The sequence below is a fragment of the Eubalaena glacialis genome, chromosome 3 (assembly GCF_028564815.1).
Source record: "Eubalaena glacialis isolate mEubGla1 chromosome 3, mEubGla1.1.hap2.+ XY, whole genome shotgun sequence".
NCBI classification, from domain to species: Eukaryota; Metazoa; Chordata; class Mammalia; order Artiodactyla; family Balaenidae; genus Eubalaena; species Eubalaena glacialis.
Window position 1 is genome coordinate 187,514,800 of NC_083718.1, and position 25,915 is coordinate 187,540,714.

A 25,915-nucleotide genomic window follows, 5' to 3' on the forward strand; every position below is an offset into this window, starting at 1 on the left:
GCTTTTCTCAGTTTTTTCTCTGATGGCTCATCCGTGCCTAGAAGAGTGCCTGGCACATAGTAGGTGCTCTTTAAATATTTGCTGAATGAATTAAAGAATAAATGAAAACTATCAGAAAATGCATTGCACATAAAACTTACTGTTTAGGGAATGATAATATTACCTTTGAAAAAGCACACACATTGCTTTTGAAAAAAATATGAAGCCACTTTAAATCTGGGTGCCAAGTTCAGCCTGAGATGTTACATTCAGATGTCCTCCTCAGTGATATAAACATAGAATAAACGTCCTGACTCACTGCAATACGGGCTTGAAGGAAATTTTCCAAGAAGAAAGATTTCCACCGCGCTGGTATTCCCCAATCCCTCCCCACCACCACTCCACAAACACAGGTTTAAAAAAAAGAAGAAGAATCAAGACTTTGTGAAATATACTGTGGACCAGGAAGAGAGATGGAGGAGTGGAGTAAGGAAAAGAGACAGGTCCACGCATAACATGAGCTGGTAGGAGGAGACTGGCAGAACCTGTCCTGACCCCCCATCTTAAAAACCTGCTGGGAAGGGAAGAAACAGCCATGGATGGGGCAGTGCTCTGGGCAGCCCCGCTGCAATGCTCTCAGTAGAAGACAGTGCCCTTCAGTGGACTGACCACTTTCCACCATGGTGGTGGCTTTGAACCGGCTTAGCAGCCTGAGGACCCTGGGAATTTCTGGACTGGAGACTCCCAAGAGAATGGCTTTGAGCAGTCGCAGGTATGAAGGCCTACCTAATTAATTTGACTATTAAGAGACGTGACCTCACTTTCATCACAAGCAGAACGCATGAGAAACCAACTAAAAATAGTCCCAACACACCAAAATATTATTAAACGTTTTTCTCTTTGCCTACTCTATACACAAGCAGGTAAGACTGGTAGAATGTCTTTTAAGTTAAGCGGAAGTCCTTTTTAAAAGAACTGTCTTCCTAGATGTCACAGAGAGAAAAAAACCAAAAGCATAAAAAAGGAACTTCCAATTCCTCAACTTACGTCCTAACCACAACTCAAACCCAAACATAATGATCATGAAATCTCATTCCTAGAGTTTTTCTTGTCTTGACTGTTTCAGTTCTTATTTCACAAACGACATTAAAATAGGGGTTTCCCGGGAATTCCCTGACGGTCCAGTGGTTAGGACTCAGCGCTTTCACTGCTGTGGGCCTGGGTTCCACTTCAGGGGGCACGGGTTCAATCCTTGGTCGGGGAACTAAGATCCTGCAAGCCACGCGGCTCAGCCGACAAAATAATAATAATAGAATTTTAAAAGGATAAAAAATAAATAAAACAGAGGTTTCCCTGGAACTGTTTTATCTTGATGCAGCATTTCCTACCCTCACGTTTCTGACTAACTAAAAATAGATTCAAAACAGCCTCTGTTCAAAACAGCAAGGGCCATTGTGGTGACATGAGGCAGAAGCTAAGACAGGATGGGCCAAATTGCTCCTCCTATTTTTAGCGTTTGTGTGGGGAAAAATAAATCCAAAAGGCATTGTTTTAAATTTAGTAAACAGTCATTCTACAAAAGCATCTTACTTTTCCAAATTATTAAATTCTAAAATATTAAATTCCAACATAAAGAAAAACACTTTCAAATATTTACTCTTTGGGATGGTGTCCTTCTAGAGATATCTCCTGTTTTGATTATCATTGTAGGTTTTATTTTCTTTTTTAATAGCTGGTCACATCTAAAAGTTATAAAATGCTATGACAATTTCACAATATGCCTATATCTAAGCCCAACAATATATCTCAAAGTAAATACATTCAAATCTGAACACCACAGCTCTGTGATCTAAAATTCACAAGTTTCCTTTTTAAAATTCACAATTTTAAATTAATTTTCACTTAAAGCTCCAAAAGTCTTGTCACTTAAATCCCCCCCATTTAAAAAGAATATATTAAACTCAGTCTATCACTGTCACCCTATATACATGAGGCCAAAAATATGAAAAAATACTTTTTCTTTAAATCCTAACATTATAGCAAGAAGTGACTTAAGAATTTAAGTCAAAGATTTCAACTGAACACAAGTAAATGTCTCCTTACTTCTCAATACAATCCTATCATCTCTTCTCCTGCAAAGAGGAAGTGAATATGGCACTCAGATAATAAAGTTTTCTAGGTTAGTCACTGACAATTACTGATACTTTGGGAGGCTGCTGCAAACTCTAAGACAAAAGAATAATTAACATTAATATCATTAACACTTACCAAACCCTTATCATGTGTCAAATGCTGGTTCTAAGGGCTTCACGTATATAAACTTAGTTAATAATCCAAAGAGACGGTACATTTATTTTCCCATTTTACAGATGAGAAAGCTGAACTCAGAGAGGCTAAGCGACTTGCTCAAGGTCACACAGCTAGAAAGCCAAAGAGTAGCCAGTCTAACTCCAGAGGGTACAATCTTACCCAAACCCCATTGATCTTTTACAGAAGAAAACCCCCTCTGAAGCTGCAGCGTCTTGCAGATGGAGGCAGCCTTACCTCCCTGATGAGACGGTGCTTGTCCATTATCAGTTACGAATAAAGGAATGTATGCATAGAATGTTGGTATTTCAGATACTGTATTTATATTCTAACAACATTAGAATATTAGTAAACTCCCTCTTTGATGACTGTGTATTCTGAAACAAAGAATATTTCCATTTTCTGGTTTAAAATATATAGAGTATCGATAAATAAAACAGGAAAAAAATGACACTTTATGAACATAATCTTGCCCCCCAAATTCAGTCCTTTGTTGGTTTTTTTGTCTACTTTGCACCAGCCACGGTAGCAGGCACTAAAAGTAAGACAACACTGGGGTCATAAGCTCTATCCTTAAGGATTTCCAGATCCACTGGGGAAAGACATAGAAGAAAATCAACAATTATGATACAGCAAAATAAGGTCTGCACAAGATATAATGAGAGTAGAAAAGACACAAAGAAGAAGAGCGCAACTCTTCTTTTTTTTTTTTAAATAAATTTATTTATTTTATGTATTTATTTTTGGCTGCATTGGGTCTTCTTTGCTGTGCGCGGGCTTCCTCTAGTTGCAGCGAGCGGGGGCTACTCTTTGTTGCGGTGCACGGGCTTCTCACTGCGGTGGCTTCTCTTGTTGCGGAGCACGGGCTCTAGGCACGCGGGCTTCAGTAGTTGTGGCACGTGGGCTCAGTAGTTGTGGCTTGCGGGCTCTAGAGCGCAGGCTCAGTAGTTGTGGCACACGGGCTTAGTTGCTCCGTGGCACGTGGGATCTTCCCGGACCAGGGCTTGAACCCGTGTCCCCTGCATTGGCAGGCGGATTCTTTTTTTTTTTTTTTATAAAATTTATTTATTTATTTATTTATGGCTGTGTTGGATCTTCGTTTCTGTGCGAGGGCTTTCTCTAGTTGCAGCAAGTGGGGGCCACTCTTCATCGCGGTGCACGGACCTCTCACTATCGCGGCCTCTCTTGTTGCGGAGCACAGGCTCCAGACGCGCAGGCTCAGCAACTGTGGCTCATGGGCCTAGTCGCTCCGCGGCATGTGGGATCTTCCCAGACCAGGGCTCGAACCCCTGTCCCCTGCATTGGCAGGCAGATTCTCAACCACTGCGCCACCAGGGAAGCCCGGCAGGCGGATTCTTAACCCCTGCGCCACCTGGGAAGTCCCCTCTTCTCCTTTGATAATGGATGTTTGGGGCATCCATTATCACTTCATAGGGAGGTTACACATACACACATACATATATAATACATACATACGGAGCTTAGTCATACCATATCTTTTAAAGAAAACAATGTGTTTCCTATTCACTTCGATATCTCCTGCTCTTAAAAGGTATATTTTTATGTTATATATATTTTACCACAGTATTTTTTTTAATTGAATTGAAAAAGCAGGTTGCAAAAGGGCACACACTGTGATTCCATTTGGGTATACTTACATTACAGTAGGTATTAGTGCAAATGAAAATGGCAATGATACATAATAAATTTCTATTTTTGCCCATCTTCCTTCTCCTTTCACACAATTTCTGATGAAGAGAATGAAACTATTATTATTTCCTACTATGTCTATAAAATCTGAAAACATTCAGATGCAAGTGCTGCTCTGCTCCAAATCGCCCTCACTCCAAGGACCCAGGATGACAAAGTAGCCTCTACAGGGAACACTCCCACTTGTCAAGGCAAAGGGAGAGGGGCGTGCACACTGGGTACCGGCCCAGAAGGGACCTATTCATTTCTGCTCACATCTCATTGGCCAGAACAAGTCACATGGCCACGTCTACAGCCAGTCGGGCTTAGAAGCATAACCTTCGGCCAGGAAGGGGCCGGAAATATCTTGACAATAAAACAGTCTACGGCTTCCCTGGTGGCGCAGTGGTTGAGAATCTGCCTGCCAACGCAGGGGACACAGGTTCGAGCCCTGGTCCGGGAAGATCCCACATGCCGCGGAGCACCTAGGCCCGTGCGCCACAACTACTGAGCCTGCGCGTCTGGAGCCTGTGTTCCACAACGGGAGAGGCCGTGACAGTGAGAGGCCCGCGCACCGCGATGAAGAGTGGCCCCCGCTTGCCACAACTAGAGAAAGCCCTTGCACAAAAACGAAGACCCAACACAGCCAAAAATAATTAATTAATTAATTAGTTAGTTAATTAATTAATTAAAATAAAGGAATTCCTTTAAAAAAAAAAAACAGTCTAGTGCAGCAGAGGCTCTTTTTTCTTCAGCAACACACTGTCCAGGTGTTAGGGGTCACTTCCTGTACTGCTGCCTCTTTCTCCCTAGCACATTCCTCTCTAAGACAACTGCCCAGCATCCCCTCCTCAGGTCTTTGCTCAAATGCTACCTTCTCAGTGAGGCCTTCCCTGGCCACCTCCTGTCCCCCATCTCTGCTTTATGGTTCTCTGTACTTTCAAACAGTTCAGTCAAAACCAACATGTAGGTTTACATACGTATGTTTACATGCACACACACACACTTACATACTAAGTGAATACGGAAAAAGGCAACGCTACCACACGATGATTCCATCCAGGTGACTCGATCAATCTTTCTGCAGATTTGAACATATTCAGAATAAAAACTTGAGAGAAAAAATTACACCTACCAGCCCACCCAGCTTGGCTTTTCTCTAGCTGTGTTCAGCTGCACACAGTAGGCATGAAGTTGGAGCAGCCAGGGTTGCCCATGAGTATGAGACAGTGAGACAGAGGGAAGGTAATGCACAGTGTGTACAAGGGGTGATTATAATGAAGCACAAACCCAAGACAAAGGAAGCCCTGGCAGCGTTCGGATTCCAGGTTCCAGTTCCTTCCCGTGACCCAGCTATCTTTCTGTCCCTGGGTTCAGAAGGAGGACCCCTGTTTTCCTTAAAATAAATCCCATTTTTTGCTTAAGCTGGATAAGCTGCTGTATTACTTACTGTGTACATGTTTATAAATACTCAGTTCCCCAAAGACATGATCAATAGTTCGTGCACAGGCTTTTTTCATTATTAGGTTTTCAGGACTCAAAATCAGTTTCGCTAACTATAGTAAGTCATTTCTGAAGCAGCCCAAAGAGTAATTTTGAAAATCAAGCAACATACAAATTCTACAACATAACAAACACGCTGTGCACGTTACCTGACTAGAGTTTCTTCCTCAGGACAGGCAGGACTCAGCAAGCAAAGGGACACAGAGGAGCACTGGCAAAGGTGGGGAGGTTCTGTGAGAACACACAGTGTTTAGGGAATTCTGGGTTGCTTGTTAAGGATGCGTGTGAATGGCCAAAGCAAGACACAAGGCAGGAAAGACAGGCTGGGGCAAGCCCATGGTGAGCTCTGAATACCATCCTAAGATGGTTCATCCTGAACTTTTTCATGACGGCAAGGAAGAGATTTTGAAGGAGTGACTGGGTCAGATTTATCTTTTAAAACACATCACTCTAGTTACCATGCGGAGAATGGACTCAGGCAGGACAAAGCGAGCCTGGGCAAGGGGGATGCTGCAAGGGACAGTTCCAGGGATATGTAATGTGTATAATCAGCAGAACTCGGTCATTATTTTGGAAGTGAGATGTGAGGAAGGGTGGAGAGTCTAGATTTCGGGCCAGGATACCTAAGTGGATGGTAAGATTCCTAAAACTGAGAATACAGAGGGAGGAGTTTTTAAGAAGAGAAGATGAGTTATGATTAGACTACTGGGTATCAGATGCCTGTAAGAATATCCAAACAGAAATGCCCTATAGGCAGCTGACATTTGTTTTATTTATGGTTATTTCCTTGTTCTAACAAGAATTGAAAAATGATTAACAAAAAAACACATAAAATACATTTTTAATTTAACTTAACTAAATTAAGTTAAAATCAAATATTGATAGATAAGGAAATTAGGACAGAAATAAGATGATGACAGAAAGAATCAGATAAAGCCAGACGGGAGATTAGTACACATTACGCATGTAGTTTACCAACACAGTGAGTGACAACACATATCACATATTCAGTATCGGCAGATGCTAATGCCAAAATATGATTCAGAGGAAGCAATCAATTTTAGAGTGGCCCAAATGAGGAAGGAGGGCCTTGCCTCACCTTTGTGGCGTGGCTTGATTTTAGGATCGACTTTAGAGTACTAAGGGCAGGGATTCAAAACCTGAGGGTCACGAGGATCTCCAGTTTTCATAAGATTTGTAAAGAGGTCCCTGACTCAAAACAGATTAAAAATCACTCTCTCAGGGAATGAATGGGCTGCATATCCTTCACTCGATCCCCCATAAACATGTGCCCTCAACAGAACTCCTGGTGAGCACTGAGCTGAAGCAAGTTTCAGTGGCCCTCCAGTGACACCCCAAAGCAGAGCCGTGTGTGGAAGTGTAGCTGCTGAGAAGACACGCACCCTCACTGTCCGCCAGGCTGGGGCAGCTGGAGATTTGGGTCCAGATCGCAGGCAGGAGATATGAACTTGCAAGTCATCAGTACCACTATTTACATGGTAGATAACTCTAGGTACCAGAGGAGAAATTTGCTATCTAGGTCACATCCATCTCCTGAGGACTGCAGAATCGAGCATGGACCACAGGAGCACTAAATAAGTACCTGGAGAATAAATAAGTGAAGGCCCAGTAAAAGGATATTCATTCGTGCATGCATTCATTCATTCAACAGATATACCTTGAAGGTAGGGAACGAAGGGATTCGAGAGTAGAATCCTGAGAAACATCATCATTTAAGGTATACAGGAAAGAGCAGTCTGTGATGGAGACAGAAAAGAAAGAAAGAAATCAAGAAAAGCTGTATCCCCATGATATCCAGAGGAAGAGACTTTGAAAAAAAGAAGTGGTCACCATGGTCAAAATCCAAAGAGACGTTAAATAACACATTCGGAACAGTGCCAAGGGATTTGTCAATCAGGTGGTCTTAGCAAGAGCAATCTAAGTGGAAAGATGAAGGAAAAAGCCTCCCCAAAAAGCACAGGAAAGGAGGGGGGACTGAAAAATGAGTGGGGATAAGAGATCTACCCTTGTAAGAGCCTAGTCTGTGAAAGTAGAGCCAAGGGATCAAGTGACAGCAAGAGGGGAATGCAGGACTAGAGGTGGCACCTTGTTTTTCGAACCAGAGTGAACTGGACATTTTTTTAATCAAAACTTGTAATGTTCAAGAGGGAGGACGCCAGGCAGAGCAGAGGTAAAAAGGTAGGAAACAGCAGAGTATGCGAAGTATATACACACTGAGAAAATCCGGGAAGGCAATCCCCCACCCCCACCAAATTAACAATGGTTCTCTCTGGATAACAGGTTTACAGGTAATTCTTGCTTTTCCCTTTATTCCTGATTATGGAAGTCTTCGACAATGAATCATGCAGAATTCAGTGAATCTATACTACTGAATTTATAATCAGAAAAAAATAATTTTAAACCAAGAGGGTAGGTTAGAAAAATTTCTAAAATCAATTTCCAAAAATCTATGACTCCAGAGAGACAAAAAAAAATAAAAAAATCATATGTTAGAAGATTTAGTTGTGGGGGAAAAATACCTAACCTAGAAAAAAATAGTGGAAGAAAGTATATACACCAAAATGTAAACTACAGGTATCCCTGGATGGTGAGATTCTGAACAAAGATTTTGCTTCTACCTTCTGCTTCCCATTTTTATTTTTGCCTCATAATACAATGAACCTAAAGTACATTTAATTGTAGAATTTGCAGTTCTCTACCCTTCCTTTAATAGCAAGTCATAAAAGGGAGGTATCAGAAGAAAGGAACAGACAGCTGGTCGCATTCCTGTGACTGTGCACCGTAAGTTGTAACACATGAATTTAACAGTTCAACGAGCCCAGATCCCATACTCCAAATAAAGGACCAAGCCCTCCAATCAGCTGAAACCTGTCACAGGACACACAAAGCACAGTAGAGAGACAACAGTAGACCAGTAAGGTCACCTCTGCAATCTGTTTTCCAATCATTTTCTGCTTCACTTTCCAGATTACCCACCCAACTCAATAAATGTTTACTCAAAGCTACAAGAAGCCTGCTTTCTCTACTGCATTTCCTCTCCAAAGGATATGATGACCGTGTTCACGACGGACTCCCAAATCAAAACCTTAAAGCATCAGTGCTTTTCCCAAACACTCCTCCCCAGCCCAAACGTGTCGCATACAGCAGGGGGACCATGGATCCCAGCAGGGCACTCCAGGTGCTCCTGTCTAATTTTAACAGAGCCCGCTTCACTCTCGGAAGAGTCCTGGTTTGGACACGACCATTTCGTGGTCACTCACTATCCGTCTAGCTGCCCTGCATTCGGCGCCCCCGGGCCGGTGCCCCCTCTATTCCAGCGCCTGTCTTTACCCACATCCACTCAGTTGCCTGCCAGGCTCCCCTTCCCTTCCCTGCGAAAGGAATGCAGACAAGGTAAGTTATCCGATTTCCCCCATGAGTACTTTTGTAGTTGAGTAAATCTCTCAAAAATAAAGCACAAAATTCTTACAGAGGCCAAGTTCCAGCAGTCACTGGCAAAATACACAATTTTCAAACTCTACTACCCTGGCTGCTTTACCATAGGACACTCACACCTATGTTAACTAGCCTAACCCCACAGTCTGGCTCATGACAAAGAAATGATTTTATTGTCATTAGAAAAGAGACTATAAACTGTTTTGTCTCAGGGAGAAAAAAGGTTTGACCCTTAGTAATTCTCCAATGCCAGGCAGCGATTACATGGTTTTTCATTACATGGAGTTTTATAAAGTCCAACAAAAATGACTGATGTCAATGTGTTCTGCATCTGATCAGTAGTATGGAGAACCCTGGGTATGTGTTAGCTATGTGCCTAAGCACGTTCTGCCAGAGGCCGAGGGCTAAGAACCAAAGGCATAACCTGCCTGATTATCCAACGTACTTTCTTGAGTCACCCTGTAACACTGAAAATATTAATTAATAGTATTACTTCAAATTAAAATAATAAATGGCTTATAACAATACCTATTCTAGACTCTTCATCAACATTTGATATTAGAGCAATTTTTTTTAAAAAAGCATTCCGCTTGAAAGTAAAACAAGGGGGAAAAAAATGAGAAAGTAAAACAAGAGACCGAGCGCAGTGGCTCCAGGCCCCGTCTTCACAGCCTTCAACGGGACGAGCTCTCCTGGGGCCAGCTCTGGGTCAAAAGCCCAGCTGTACCCATTTCCAGCCGTGTTACCTCTCTGGGTCTTGGTTTCCCCATTTGGAAGCAGGTGATGATATAAATGTCACTCATTTTGCAAGACAGTCATCAGAGATAAAGGTAACGCAACACATTACCTGGGCTGGTCTCTCTTTATGGGCGTATGGCCTACCTCCCCGCAGCGCCGCACAAGGAGAGCAGGGACCTGGCCTACCGTGCTCACAGCCACAGCCCAAGCAATGACAGCAACGCCTACAGCAGAGAGCACTCGGTAGATATCTTCTGAACAAACCAAGCGCCCACCTGACACACAGTAAACAGTCATTGTTTTTTTGTAGCTTCAGCCTCCAAGTTTCCGCCATCCTTTTGTTCTGTCCACCTCCCTTTTAGGCTCAGACGCCATTTTCCTTTGGCCCAGGGCTCTGTTTCACCCAAACGGTATGAATAAACAGCACAGCTACATCAGATCTGTGAAAAACATCGGATCTATTAGCTGACTGTGAAACTAGGAGAAACCACTAGAATCAAGAGCCTAACATTTTACAGCAGAGAAACATCCTGAGGGTAGGATCATTTTAACCAGATCTGATTTTTAAAAAATGATTCTTACAGGGCTTCCCTGGTGGCCCTTAAATAGACGAGATGAGCCTACAGACCAAGTAGCAGCTACTTCTGACGCTCTCTCACAGAATGGTTCCTGGTCACTTAAGAATGATCGAGTGAAACAGGCAATATTAAACATTTTAAAGAATTTCCTTAAGCCCAGCTATGTGGAAAGAGTTTTTTAAATTGACTCACAAAATAATTATTGCTGAAACAAAAGTGTAAATTCTTCTGGGGTAGGGTTCGTGCGTTTTCTCTAATCTCTACCAAAGTTCTACATTCACACCAACTCTGAACACTCCAAAGCCAATATTCTAGCAGATCTATATAGCAGGGTTGGGGAAAGCGGGCTCTCTCAGAGGGAGAAAACACTGCCTTCTGGCCATTTCCTGTCCATCATATTCTTGATATGAATAAAGGTTTCCTTCCTAACATGGATCATTAATGTTTAAGTTCCTCCTACAGGTTAAGCATCATCCCAGATGCCACTCAGCCCTTTTTAAAAACAGAAATGGCAATACTTTCATATAACCATCTCATTCCAGTACGGGTCAATGTGCTTTGTTACCTGTCCACATTAACATCAAGAAAGACAAAGAGGGACTTCCCTGGTGGCGCAGCGGTTGAGAATCCGCCTGCCAACGCAGGGGACGCGGGTTCGAGCCCTGGTCCAGGAAGATCCCACATGCCATGGGGCAACTAAGCCTGTGCACCACAACTACTGAGCCTGCGCTCTAGAGCCCGGGAGCCACAACTACTGAGCCTGCGTGCCACAACTACTGAAGCCCACACGCCTAGAGCTCGCGCTCCGCAACAAGAGAAGCCACCACAATGAGAAGCCCGCGCACCGCAACAAAGAGTAGCCCCCGCTCGCCACAACTAGAGAAAGCCCACACACAGCAACGAAGACCCAACGCAGCCAAAAATAAATAAATAAATAAATAAACAAATTTGTTTTAAAAAAACTTACCATTTAAAAAAAAAAAGACTAAGAGGTGTCTAATGGGACACTTTCACAAACATATTTTCCACTTGGCATTCACTAAAATTCTCCCACTCACAAGCCATTCTAATCATAACACCTCAAGGCAAAAGACTGCTTTATCCGCATTTCCCTAGACCAGAAACCACCAAACTATTTGAGTGTGAGGACATTTATATAAAGTAAAAAAGAACAAACACACAAAAGCCCTTGCAGATGACCAACCCATCTGCCCCAAGTTGGCCTTGAAGGAAAAAAAAATTGGGCACTCCTGTGATGAAACTCCACGGAAATGATGCCTGGTCTGTATTTATCATAACTAAAAGGTTAACTAACATAAAAGTGGAAAGCTAATTAATTAATTAATGTTCACCAAACATAAACATATATATGCTGTCATACGGTAGCATCCTAAAACAAAAATGTCGTAAATGACACTCTAAACATCTACTCTACATAACTGATGTTCAAAGCTCAAAGGGGCTATACATTTCTTTCTCTGTGTAGATTGAATGTTAACATTTTTTAACTGGCCTGCAAAATAATTATTGCTGAAACCAAAGTGTAAACTCCTCTGGCATATCTATATACAGTAAGGTAAAAGGGTTTTGCTATTGCTTTTTAGCATTTAAAATTTTTCCTTCATCATGCCTCAAAAATTTTTTTAAATTAACTAATTAATTAAAAAAAAATAAAAGGGACTTCCCTGGCGGTCCAGTGGTTAAGACTCCGCACTTGCACTGCAGGGGACACGGGTTCGATCCCTGGTTGGGGAACTAAAATCCCGCATGCACACGGTGTGGCCAAAAAAGAAAAAACTTTACTACCTGCTTTTTTCTAAATGTTCATATCCCTCGATAGCCTAAACAGGATAATTTTATGGGTAAATTAAATCACACATAAAAAGTTCTACTCAGTAGATTATAAAGGTTGCTAGATATTTTTTAATTTTCCACCAATTTTCATTTCCCTCTCAGAAATAAGTTTTTCCCACCAGGACATTCATATATACAAAATTTTTCCATCTCTAACATTAAATGTACTTTATTATTTTTGAAAATGAGAAATCTGTATATGATTATTTTGGGTCAATCATAATACCTGATTGGCCAGCACAAAGAAGTATTTACAGATAAGCACTAATAATATAGAAAACTAGCTGTTGGATAACACTTTTTAATTAAAAAATTTTTTAATTTTAAAACACATGAGTTATAGTTTTAAATGCAACAATTCATAATTCATGAAAACAAGTGTTTATACTATAAAAATATGACCAATGTATTTGATAAAATACAAAAGAGGTTTCATTGAGATTGGAGAAATAAATACGCAACATGAAAAAGATAATATGGAAGTAAATGCCTCTATGTAAAAATATTGATTAAAAAAAAAAAGTGAATCTATTTGATGAAGTTAAATGAGTTATCCAAAGATTCAATATTGGGTATAAGTAGAAACTTGTTAAAAATTTCAAGAAATTCTATTAATGACATGGCATTAGAGTCAGACATATATCAATATTTTTTCCATTAAAACCTGAACATCGGTCTTTGATGAGCTTTCATACGGTTTTCTATAACCTTGGTTCTAACCAAACGTTCCCCAGACATATACCCACCTGTACAGAGAAAGTCAGTGACAAAGCAGGACCAGCTACAGAATCTGTGGGGCCTGGTGCCTAATAAAAACGCAGGGCCTCTTGCTCAAATGTATTAAAAATTTCAAGACAGCAACAGCAGAGCATTCGACCAAGTGTGGGGCACTTCTGACTGCAGGTCACATGTCCGCGAAGCCAGCCCTGGTGACAAGTATAGACAGAGGTCTGACCAAAGACCCTGACCTAATATGACCCTAGAAGAGTGCCTGGCGGATGACAGATGTGCATGATGATTTGTTTGGAAATCCGAGGAGTTCAGCTCCCAAAAAGACCCATAAAAGCAAAGGGCCACCTCATCTAGGCAGAAAATTTAACTTAATTACCATGACACTATTACACATCTAGAATCTATACCAAACACTGACAGGGAACAAAGAAACAATGTGCACTGAATACATTTCACAATGTTTAATTAGAAAGTTAATTAAGTCAAGGCCAGACATTCTCAATACTAGGACCCAAAAGAGACCTCTTTGCCCAGCCTGACTACTGTTATCTGCTAAAGATACGGCAGCTGGTAAGCAGTTCACACAGTGTCATCCCATTCAGAGATTCCCCTTCCCCAGCCCTGCAGGAGGGGACAGTCCCTTCAGAAGACAAAACACGTCCGTCATCTGACTTGAGCAGACTGAATCACCCCGTGTTTTGGTTTTTGGTCCTGATATGCAGCGTGTTTCTCCTGGGACTCCTCAGGTCTCCTGTCTGCACAGTTCCCTTCCTTTCAAACTTCCTTGCTCCTCCTTCACCCCCTTAGTACATGCAGGCCACCTGATCACTCCAGATTTTAGGAAAAAGGAGGAGGTGTGACAAGTGATAACACTGTGGCTTCACACAAAAGATGGCAGCTGGGTGAGAGGAGACTTTAGGAAGTTTAAGGGGCTGGGGGAGAGGATTCCAACCCAACCTTTCACACAAGCCTCAGCCTATTCGCTACCTTAACAAGTGAGAGACCTCCTTTTACGCTCTCAGCATTGTTACGTGCAAAGGGCCCGTTAGGTGCTCTATGAGCACCAGCTAAAATTCTAACCATGTACAACTTAATCTTACTCTGGAAAAGAGAGCTAATATGTACCAGGAAGGGACATACGAGAGCTGATATGGCCCTACATACTCTGCCAGGGCACTGCACTCCGCACTTTATGTATCACTGCAGTTAATATGAAAAACAATGCCACGGATAGGTATGCAGACCCCCATTTTACAAGTGAGGAAACCGAGGCTCAGAAAGTACTCTGCCCTGGGTCATCCGATTGGTTGGTCCACCTAAAACCCAGGTACATCTGACTCTGAATTACAGCTCTGACAATAAGGTTTCTTTCCAGTGCCTACCTTAACCTAACTGATGTAATTTTATGTAGCAACAGCAAAAACAAAACAAAACACTATTGCAGCACGAGAACTGGGAGTCACGGAAAGACGCCTTGCAGTTCAATTCGTGAACTCAGCAAATATTTACCGCGGGGCACCCTGTGTCAAGCCCCGTGCTGAGAGATGGATAAAAAACAGTGAAAACAAGAATAATCAGGGCTTATGCTGCAGTAGGAGATACGCCAAACGAATAGACAATTCCAACCAGTGTGATTAATATCAGGATAGGAGGAGCGATTTTAATGAAACACCTTTTCTGTTCTTCCTATTTCTCCTCAACTCCTCCTCCAGCTTCTGCTGACCCTCACTGGTTTAGGAGCGTCTGGGGTTACACGGTTGGCTGTGCTCGATAATCACGTGGCAAAACCTTTCAGACCCACAAACACCCACCAATATCAGAGATTTTTTCACCATCTCCAATTTTTCTTCCGTGCTTCTAAAGATTTTACAGTCAATTTCAAAAGAGTGAATGTAACAGAGTTTGCCCAGAGTAAGAAATAATTGAAACATGTATCCTCACCACAGATTTTTGTAAATGTCAAAAATTCTGATCATCTTTACAGACTAACTCAAATCCTCCCAGAGCCCTTCCCAGATTTCCCCAGTCAGAATTCACTGCTCCATCAACTGTACTCCTTTACTTAAATATCTATTTCAGCCCTTGAACTCTAGTTGGAGTTGGCTGTGTTCCTGTCTCCCCATTGCAGTACGAGCTCGCTGAAGGTGAAGACCAGGTCTTACTCATTTTTGAGATGGTATCTCCACACATGTACCCCTCAATACCCAGCAGAGAGTAAACATCCCACATATATTTGCTGAAACTACACAAACAAAATTAATATTTTATCATATACCTATTTGCCACTCTTTCTTAAATGTTTTAAAGATTAACTGTAGTATGATTCAGTGTGCCCAGATTATGGTTCAAAATTTACACTTGGAACTCTTCAGGCCCCAAACACCCTGCTAGGAATAATATACAAATCTACCTCCACACCTTTACTTCCTACCTCGGGAAAGAGAGGAACAGGGTAAAGACTGAATAAATATTTACTGAATGAATAAAGGAATTAGTGATCATAATAGGAAATGGTAAAAGATAAAATTTAAAAGGATATGTTCTGGGACTTCCCTGGTGGCACAGTGGATAAGAATCCGCCTGCCAATGTGGGCGACACAGGTTCAAGCCCTGGTCCGGGAAGATCCCACATGCCGCGGAGCAACTAAGCCCGGGCGCCACAACTACTGAGCCTGTGCTCTAGAGCCTGTGAGCCACAACTACTGAGCCCACACGCCTGGAGCCCGTGCTCCACAACAAGAGAAGCCACTGCAATGAGAAGCCCACACACTGCAACGAAGAGTAGCCCCCGCTCGCCGCAACTAGAGAAAGCCCGCACGCAGCAACAAAGACCCAACGCAGCCATAAATAAATAAATAGATAGACAGATAGATAGATAGATAGATAGATAGATATGTTCGCCAAATATCTTCTTCCCACTTTTTAAACCCATGGCTTCACAGTCTATGGATGGCTCCCCAGTATACCCCTGGAGTTGATACCTCACTCCTGAGCTATGTACTCTCCCATCCCGTTCTGTCTTATTCTGTCTTGAACCTATTCAGCAATGAAATTGGTCTTGTCAAGGTCACTAATGACCTCCACGTTGCCAAATCCCATCGTTGAGTCTTGGTCTTCCTTTAATTTATTTTACTGGCATTCAACAGAGCTGAACACGCCCCTCCGTCATGAAACACTTTCTTCTCCTGGACACCAGAACTCCAGGCTCTCTTGTCTTTCCTTCTATCTCAGTGGCTATCCCTTGTCAGTTCTTTTCTGGGTCCTCTTTTTTTTTTATTATTAATTTATTTTATTTTTATTTATTTTATTTTTGGCTGTGTTGGGTCTTTGTTGCTGCGCCCGGGCTTTCTCTAGTTATGGCGAGCAGGGGCTTCTCGTTGGGGTGGCTTCTCTTGTTGCGGAGCACAGGCTCTAGGCACATGGGCTTCAGTAGTTGTGGCACACAGGCTCAGTAGTTGTGGCTCGTGGGCTCTAGAGCGCAGGCTCAGTAGCTGTGGCGCACGGGCTTAGCTGCTCCGCGGCATGTGGGATCTTCCTGGACCAGGGCTCGAACCCGTGTCCCCTGCACTGGCAGGCGGATTTTTAACCACTGTGCGACCAGGGAAGCCCTCTGGGTCCTCTTTACCTCCCTGTCTCTAAATGCTGGAGAGGCTCAAGGTTCAGTCCTCTGACCTCCACTCTTCTCTCTAGGCTCACTCCCTAGGTCATCTGTCCATTCTCGTGATTTTAAATATACTGACAACGTCCTGATTGGCATCCCCAACCCCAGCCTTCTTCCTGAACTGCAAGCCCAACATATATCCAACAACCTACTTAACATCTCCAAGTGGACAAATAATAAGCAATATAACAAGAATATGATCAAAACAGATAGCTTAATTTCTCCCTCTAATCTCCTCTTTCAGTGTTCCCCACCTCAGTACAGGACAACTCCATTTTTCAAGCTGTGTAGGCTAAAACTCTTGGCATCACTGTGGTAGAGGCAGCTAGTTGCCTCCTCTTCCTATACATTCAGCCACCCTTGCATTTGGTTATGGCCACGTGACTAAGTTCTGACCAAGGAGATGTAAGCAATGATGTGTGACACCTCTGATCATGCCCTTGACGGACAGGCACATGTCCTCCCCTTTGGTCCCTGAGGACTGGAATGCAGATGTGCGTGTAGGCACTGGAGCAGCCACCTTGGACTACAAGGTAGATGCCTCATACAGAGGGTAACAGAGCACTAAACAGAACTGGCTCCCTAGTAATCATGGAATTATTAAACCGGCTCTCAACCACCTACCCAGATTTTTACTTAAAAGAAAAATAAGCTTCTATCTTATTTAAACCATTTTTATTTTGGATCTCTCTGCTGCAGCAATCAAACCAATATCTTAACTAATATATAGAATTTGGAACCTGGACGTAATCAACCTAAACAGAATATAAATACGTGGCAGCGGCTTAGGGCTCAGTACGGGCACAGATATTGCAGGATGGAAGGCTGGTAACCCTTGTTAGGCCACAATAGAACGTTTGGTAAAACCTGTGACACCTCAGAAAATAGCCTGCATGCCTACACGGCCTACAGTTCTAGGGGAACTGGTTGAACAATTCGCAATTTGGGTGCCTATTGGCTTCTTGCCACTTTAAGCAAGAAGTTCCGCCAGAATGAGACAGACTCAAGCTGCAGTTTGCCAATTTGCCTGCAGAGATAAAAGGGAAAATAGGTCTGCCTAAGGCACGTCCACAGTCTAGTCTAAGTTTGCTCAGAGTCTGGTAATTTGGGGATCAAGTAGGGTTGAAAAAGCCAACTCCTTCAGTCTCCTGAAAGAAACAAGCTGGAGACACTGTTCGGCCCCAGGAAGGGGATATTCTCCAATGACCTGGCCCCAGAGGACTGTGTCAGCAACTCCCACCACTGCCAAGGCAGGGAGACCCCCTACCACAGCCCGGCAGGAGCTGACAATGGCTGTGGACCAGTGAGGGATCTGTCCTCCCCATTCTTCCCTTTTCGAAATGGTAGTTATTTCCATGATTCTATCCTACTCCACCAGAGCACATGGTGGGGCGGGGGCGTGGGGAAGGGAAAGCAGCTGATAACTTGCATTTTAATCTAAAGGTTCCTGGATGGTATATCACCCAGAGATTCTGGACTCAACTGAATGTTGCCTCTTTAGGAAAGCAGAGCGTGTGTTTTAGGTTTCGGAAGAAGGGTTTGAACAGAATGGCCTTGACTGTACTCCCCTTCTAACGTGAGAGAACTTTTAGCTGAGCATACGGCTACCCAGTAAGAACTGCAGTTCTCAGCTTCCCAGCAAGGAGCCGTGGCCACATGACTTAGGTTCTGGCCAATGAGAGGTGAGCAGAAGTGAGTGATCTGTGCAACTTCCAAGCTGTGCCATTAAAGAGGAGCATGACTTCTCCTTCCCCTCTCCTCTCCTCCCTCTGGCTACAGTGCAAACAGACGTGGACCAAAAGATGGATGCCATATGTTAGGAGAGTTGGTACAACAGGACAGAAGGCGCCTGGACCCCTAATGAGCCCAGAGTTGCCACAGCAGCCCCAGCCTCCTACCCAGACTTCTATTTAGAGACAAACATCTATCTGGTGTAAGCAGCTGCTATTTCGTGTCGCGCTATTTCAACTGTTACAATGGTCCACTCGATGACATCCCAGCTCAGATGGCCATTCTTGACTCCACATCCATCCCATCACCCAATCCTATTGGCTCTACCCACAAAATATCTGACCATCCTCTATCTGACCTTTTCTCACCTTCGCCACCACAAACCCTGGTTCTGGGACTCCTGCACTGGCCTCCTATCCTGGGACTCCTGCACTGGCCTCCTAACCTTCCTCTCCATTTTCACTCTTTCCCCCTTTATCTATTCTCTTCACAGCAGCCACAATGATTCTTTTAAAACATAAATCAGGGACTTCCCTGGTGGTCCAGTGGTTAAGACTCCACGCTCCCAATGCAGGGGGCCCGGGTTCGATGCCTGGTCAGGGAACTAGATCCCACATGCCGCAACTAAGACCCGGCACAGCCAAATAAACTAATTAATTAATAAATTTTTTAAAAAAACACATAAATCAGAATGTAAGCCCCATGAAGGCAAGGATTTCTGCCTGTATTGTTCACTCATGTATCCTCATGATCTAAAACAAAGCTGGGCATATACCGTATGTCATCAAATACAAAATGTCACTGACTGTAAACTGCACCGTTGTTTTTTGCACCACGAAGAAAAAAAACTACTGTCCATTAAACCACAACAAAATACCTTAACAACAGACCAGGCCAGAGTAGTAATCAGTTACACCAGCCTCTCATTGCTTTGAAATTTCTTTCTGAGAAGGTGGAGTGTCTCTGGCCTTCAACTGCATTGCCTGGGTGTAAAAGGCAGTCCTTTTAACTGTATGTTCAATTTCAAAATGTGACACAGCTTCAGAGACTTGTGGATTTCTGCCTTTCTATGGCTCGCTAATGCACTTGGTTGCTGCTTTGCAATAAAATATGAAATTGTGGTCATTCTTTCACCAACATTTTCTTTGTTTTCTTTACTAATATCAAATTGAGACCCCACTGCTGTTTCCATTTCTCTCTGCATACAAAGTAACATATGCTTTCACTGCTAATCAAAGTGTAATTTGGGGGGAGGCATTTAAAATGGCAACTATATTTATCACGCACAGCATTTAACTGAAGGTACAACAACATGAACAGGTATAACCAGGTTTACACATAAACAGGAAATGACAACTTTCACAACTGCAACGTGGCCAACCGTGATTACACCAAGAAGCATCCCAATTTCAAAGATGTGAAAATGTGAAGTAAAAAAAAAAAGGGTGGGGCACCTCAGAATTGACTGAAACCCAGTTACAAGAACTCAGTAAATGTTTGCTGAGTGAATGAAAGACTTCATCTCCGGCCACTATGCCCTTGCTTAGCAGGCTCCAAACACACTGGGCCTCCTTGCTGCTCCTAGAGCAGATCGGGGATACGCCCCTGGTTCCTGCTGTTCCCTGTTACTGAAAACACTCTTCCCCCCAGATGGCTCCCTGTCATCCTTTAAATTTCTTTCCAGCAGTCCTCCTAAAACTGCACACACTCCTCGCATTGCTCTCCATCCCTTTATAGCCTATTTTATTTTTCTCCGTGGTACTGTCACCAAATGGCATCTTATGTGTATGTATTTGTTTATCACGTCTCCTCCCACTAGAATGGAGCTCCATGCAAGCAAGGCTCGTGTGGTGTCTGACATGCAGCAAGTAAACAGCAAGTACCACTGAATGAGCTGCTACAGGAAGCTCTCTCCACCTGGACACACCACAAGTACCTTCTGAGAAAATGCATTCTGTGCCAAGCACAGGCCTGAAGACCCAAGGACCCCTTGTCAGAAGTCTTTCTTTTTCCCCTAAAAGAGTAGAGGGCTATTTGATGAGCTCCACTCTTAGCAATAACGAGGGCTTCCACTTCCCACCTCAAAAGGGACAATAAAAATGCCGTAACCATTACATCTGGCTCAGATTATTCCTATTTTGGAGGTAGTTTAGCAAAGGGATTAAGAACTCTGGGATCAGACTCTGGATTAGAATCCAGGTTCTACCACTTCCTCGTTGTGCACCTTTTGGCAAGTTAATTTCTAACAGCCTCAACTTTTTTTTTTTTTTTTAATTTTATTTATTTATTATTATTATTTTTTGGCTGCGCTGGGTCTTCGTTTCTGTGCGAGGGCTTTCTCTAGTTGTGGCAAGCGGGGGCCACTCTTCATCGCGGTGCGCGGGCCTCTCACTGTCGCGGCCTCTCTTGTTGCAGAGCACAGGCTCCAGACGCACAGGCTCAGTAGTTGTGGCTCACGGGCCTAGTTGCTCCGCGGCATGTGGGATCTTCCCAGACCAGGGCTCAAACCCGTGTCCCCTGCATTGGCAGGCAGATTCTCAACCACTGCGCCACCAGGGAAGCCCCAGCCTCAACTTTTTAATCTGTAAAACGGGGCTATTAATACCAACTTTGCTGAGCAAGTTAAGTGCTTAGCACATATTAAGAGCTTCATAAATATCAGCTATTATCATTACCATTCTCTGTTTCTTGGCTAAAATGAACAAAAAGGAGTGGAGAAGGGGCCTGGGAGACAGCATCTCACTCTCCTTCCAGGCTTGAGGAAGGAGAATCCTGGGTATCAAGTGAGTGTTAGCAATGATCTACTTGAAAAAAGTAAGCTTAGGTCCTGAGGCCTGTTACAAAGAAAGAAAAGGTCAGAGATGGAGATGTTAAGAGCAGAAAGGCCAGGGCTGGCGTCTCTATGTCAGCTCATCTTTCAGTGGTCCAAAGGAACTAATCTGCTTTCCCCAAAATCTGCTCCTTGTCTGGAATTCCTTCTCTCTCCTCCAATCCATCCTTCTCCCAAACTAGAAACCAAGGAGTCATCTTTTTCTTTCCTCCCCTGCCTCCACCTCCTTCACATCAAACTTATCATCAGAAGTGGGTTAACTGAGATCCTCAGTATTTCTGATGTCTGCTCTCCTCCGTTCCCATTGCCAAGGCCTTGCTTCAGACTCCACTGCCTTGTTCCCCATAGCAACAGCAGCCACCTTCTTCCTATCCACCTTCGACACCCTTGCCAGTGATCTTTCTAATCCCTTAAAATCCCTCAAAGGCTTCTGATAGTCTTACTGAGAAAGTTCAAACTCCTAAGCATTTCTGAAAACCGTCCGAGACCTGGTGCCTGTCTGCCTGCGGCCACTCCCCCAGGCAAATCCTGTCTCCAGTCCCACTACTTCTTGTGGTTTCCTGAGCTCCCCAGTTTCACAGCCGGTTTCAAGAGCCCTTCGCCTGACAACTACTGCTCAGCATAAGCATCGCTTTTTCTTGAAAGTTTTCCCTAAGACGCTAAGCCACTGGGGCTCCCTTCTTGTTTTTCTTACTGTCTTGTGTGTAGCTCCCCACAATAGCTCTTAGCACCCTGTATTGTAATTGCTGGACTCCTAGCTACCTCTATCTCTACCCATCCCCTAACCCCAGTTAAATAATTTCTTTAAGAAAAAGACTGTGTTTCTCCTAACCTACCTAACACATTGCTGGAGATGCACAGCATCTTTTTTTTTTTTAACATCTTTATTGGAGTTTAATTGCTTTACAATGGTGTGTTAGTTGCTGCTTTATAACAAAGTGAATCAGCTATACATATACATATATCCCCATATCTCCTCCCTCTTGTGTCTCCCTCCCACCCTCCCTATCCCACCCCTTTAGGTGGTCACAAAGCAACAGCATCTTTTTAAAAAATGTTTGCTGAGTGAATGATTTTGGAGGGGTGTGATGAGAGTCAGCACCAAAAAGACTATAAACTTGATCACATCATGAATGAATTCATTAAAAACAACACTTTTACAGAAAAACTATGCAGATCAAGCATGTTAGTAGGATATTTATATAGAAGCTGTGGTGAATTTATTGCCAGTTGTTGGGCAGTAAAATACGGTAAAAAGAGCTTTTAGATCAGGAACCCTGGGTTTGAATTCCAATTCTGCCACTTCTAAGCCAGGGCACTATGGACTTAACCTAATTCTCAGTTGCTTCACCTATAAAACAAGGAAAATTTAAGGAACTGCTGGACTGCACTGTTTTATCAAATGAGACAATGGTTGTAAAATGCCTGGCACAGAGCAGGCTTCTAAGACTGTTAATAAATGTCGGTCCCTTTCCACTGAAAAAACACTGCTAAAATGTCCAAGGTCATATAGTCTGCATTTGGGAAGGAAGACAACTCACATATTCTGCATTTGGGAAGAAAGACAACTTCTAAAACCTTGACCACACCCTGAATCCCAGCCAGCCCTCTTGAAGATGAACTAGGTCATACAGATTTTGCAAAAAAAAAAAGAAAATCATTTCAATGAAAACACGTCATCACCATAGTTGAAAACCAGTTTAAAATACCTGCCCTACTCAGAGCATCATTTTGGTATTAAAAAAACAACACATGAGCAGGGTACAGAATGAATGTAATGTAAATAATGACGCCTTGAAATGCAGGTTCCTGAAGAGAATAAACTTAGTCATGGATCTGCTCTATACCACAAAGGACTCATTGTAATGTGCTATATAAACAGCAATGAAGTTAAAGAAATACTCTACTTAGAAAGCACAAGAGAAGAAAAGTACAAGAATTCAAGGTGATCTATAAGAGGGACCAAAAAGTACGCATAACGTAAAATCTTCTAAAGCTACTACCCTGGTTATAGCAGCCTCTATTTTTCATGGACTGCACTCTCATATATTTTCATTTTGCTAAAATATGAAACTCTGTCTTACCTAATTTCCTAATTTAGATTGAAAGATCAATGTCTTGACTGTTTACACCCTGAGATGCATGTTTGAGTTTTCAATAATATAAATGTATTATTTTCTAACCAAATAAATGTCAACTACCGTATCTGTGAGACAAGTTTCCACCAATAGAGTAACAATAAGGCAAAACTTTTGGAAATGTCTCTGTTGAGAACTGTTCACCTAATCCCAGAATTAAAGGAAATGGATTAAAAAAAAACTTAAGCTTTTTCCCCATAAAATATTTGTTTTAGATTATGCTGAGAGTAAAATTACCAGTTATTGAACTGTCCCTTTGTGTTCAGGCCAACTAATTTGTTGAACATAATTTTATATTGATCTTATATTAGTGAATTTAATTCTTCACATTTATTTTAATATTTTGTTGACCTTGAAAAATGTCTATCTCCTCCACAATGATTACACTTGTTCCATATGTGGTAAAAAAAAAAAAAAAAAAAAAAGTTAATACCTTCCTCAAGGACTGGATAAAGTGAAGAGCTACAGTTCAGATTATGCAGTTCCTTAACTGGTCTGTATGCTTTAATGGTTTTCTTAGTGAAAACTCAAGTATGTAAAAACTTCTAAACCAGGAACAATTTAGAGAATGTCAAGAAAAAAAGTAATTTCTGGAGGTAAAAGACTTACTAAAAAACTTGTTGCCTTAAGAGAAATGATCCACTAGCATTAATGTTAAAGAAAAAAGGGGGTGCACTTCAAAAAAACTACACAAAACAAAGTGCCTCTACGAGGATCTCTTGATAGTTCCTACCTGAATGAAAGAAATTGTTCAATATTCTTCTAATTTAAGATTACACTATTGATGTATTTAGAAAACAAAGTCAGTAACAAAGAATGGGCAATCCTGACTTTCCAAAAAGCCAGGTATCAAAACCAACAAAATTATTTGCTTCCTTTCCTATGTGACCCTTAACCCACCACTTGCCTGCCTCATCTCTGGAGAATTTTAGTCCTTAGGTAAATATATTGACTACTCTGCAGCTAAAACTGAAGCATGGAAGTTTTACAGTACAACCAACCTGATGGATGACTACTTTCATAATACTGTAGGGAAGTTTTACATGAACTGTGGAAGAAATGGTAGGTGGAAGAGAGTGAGGCCAGCAGGGGTCCTGAAAGGGAAGCTCCCAATTTGTAAAAAAAAGAAGGGCAAAGTCAACAGAGTCACAGGAAAATCCTTGTACCCTAAATGCCACTTTTTATTACTATTATTAAATAATCTTGAAAACATCAAGAAGGGGATCTGTAAGACTCCTTTCAGAAATGATAATAGGGGGAATTTTCAAAGTCATTTGCTTCCTGTTCAGTGTCTGTTACAGCAAAACACAAGTTTGAAAGGGCCAAAAACTAGAAAAAGGCATAATGAAAGAGAAGTATGCCAGAAGCCATTAGTGGTCTGTAAAGTTGCTAGAATTTAACTGTAATTCACGAAGCTATTGAGAAGATACATATTTTGTTAAATATCAAAGAATCTGTCTGTAGACCACCCCCAAACACATATGTAATGTTTAATTAACTTATACAATGAAATGCCACACATACTTGGGATTTCAAATCCTTTAAAAACATACACCTATACATTCTGATTCCTCCCAAAATTATTCTTTAGATCTCTGCAGTAAGGCGCGCGCGCGCGCACACGCACATGCGCGAGCACGAGCGCGAGCGCGCGCGTAGACACACACACACACACACACACACACACACAAACTTGATGTAAATCTAGCCCTTCTTGCTTAAATACCCTGAAGAAAAGAATGAAAGCCTCAGTATGCTCTCCTCTTCTTTAGACCCTAAAAGAAGACTCGAAAAGAGACAAATGGAGTTCAGGATGGAAAAAGAAGGCAAAGGAATACAAGAGAATACAACCGGAGACCCTCTCAGGGACTCATTTAATTCTTAGAAAATGTCATCTCCATTCCTGCCCAAAGGCCAGGCACCACTGGCGCAATATCAACCCTATCCAAAGCGCCAAAGAGTTGCCAACTAATCTCCCAAGGTGTCCCCCAACCTCCTCACCTCGTCAGCGCTCAGCTCCTCCATCGCTTTCCTCTTAATGGTGAAAGGCGTTAAGGAGAGATCTTCTGTTCTTTGAGACCAGGGCGGGAGGAGAGTGGAAGGTGTCTATCGGGCTGTCTGGTCCCCCGAATGGGGGAGGTTTCAGAACTGCATAGTCAGAGGTTAAAAAATAAGAACACGAGAGGCAGTGAAATGCCTTGGCGTCGGTCACTCCAATTGCCCCAGAGACTCCTACAGCTGCTTACGCCACGAGCAGCCTCCTTTGACCGCCACTGCTGCTGCTACAGGGTTATCGTAAGGCGCCACTTTTTACCCTCTGCTTCCCAGGTTACCCAGACTAGGGAGCTCGGTCTCCAGCTCTCCTCGTGCCCGGAGCCTACTGTGTCTTCGTGGTGGTGGCGCGGCAGCCGCGCTTCCTCCAGCAGATCGTGCTCTCCTTCCAGCCCTTTCCCCCTGGCGGGAAGTGTTCAACTGCAGAGTGGGTGCCCCGAAGCAAGGCGACCCCAGAGCCGCCCAGGCAGAGCCCAGCACTGAGGAGGGAAGCTCCTCCCCTCCCAAAGCAGGCCGGCCACGCCCCGCCTCCACGCCGGAGCCTGGGCAAGGGGGAGGGGGAGGACCGGACTCGCGATGCTCTGGCTGGAAGAGTAAATCCTCCTACCCCTCCACCCCTACTCTTACCCCCTCGCCCCACCAAGTATTATTCATCAAAACAACAGGG

The 25,915-nt window shown here is 42.9% G+C and overlaps 1 protein-coding gene across 3 annotated transcripts in view; it reads right to left on the reverse strand.

The window, feature by feature from the left end:
* Positions 1-25,915, reverse strand: part of UBE4B (ubiquitination factor E4B) — a 110,364-nt gene extending 84,449 nt beyond the window's left edge. The window contains exons 1-2 of one of the 3 annotated variants that reach the window (XM_061184999.1): positions 25,876-25,915; positions 25,198-25,344 (exon numbers count right to left, since the gene is read on the reverse strand). In XM_061184999.1, coding sequence (XP_061040982.1) covers positions 25,198-25,221 — 24 coding nt within the window. In that variant the 5' untranslated portion in view covers positions 25,222-25,344; positions 25,876-25,915. Of the gene's footprint in view, positions 1-25,197; positions 25,855-25,875 lie in introns of those variants that run through there. The other 2 variants (XM_061184998.1, XM_061184997.1) reach the window with 2 other exon arrangements.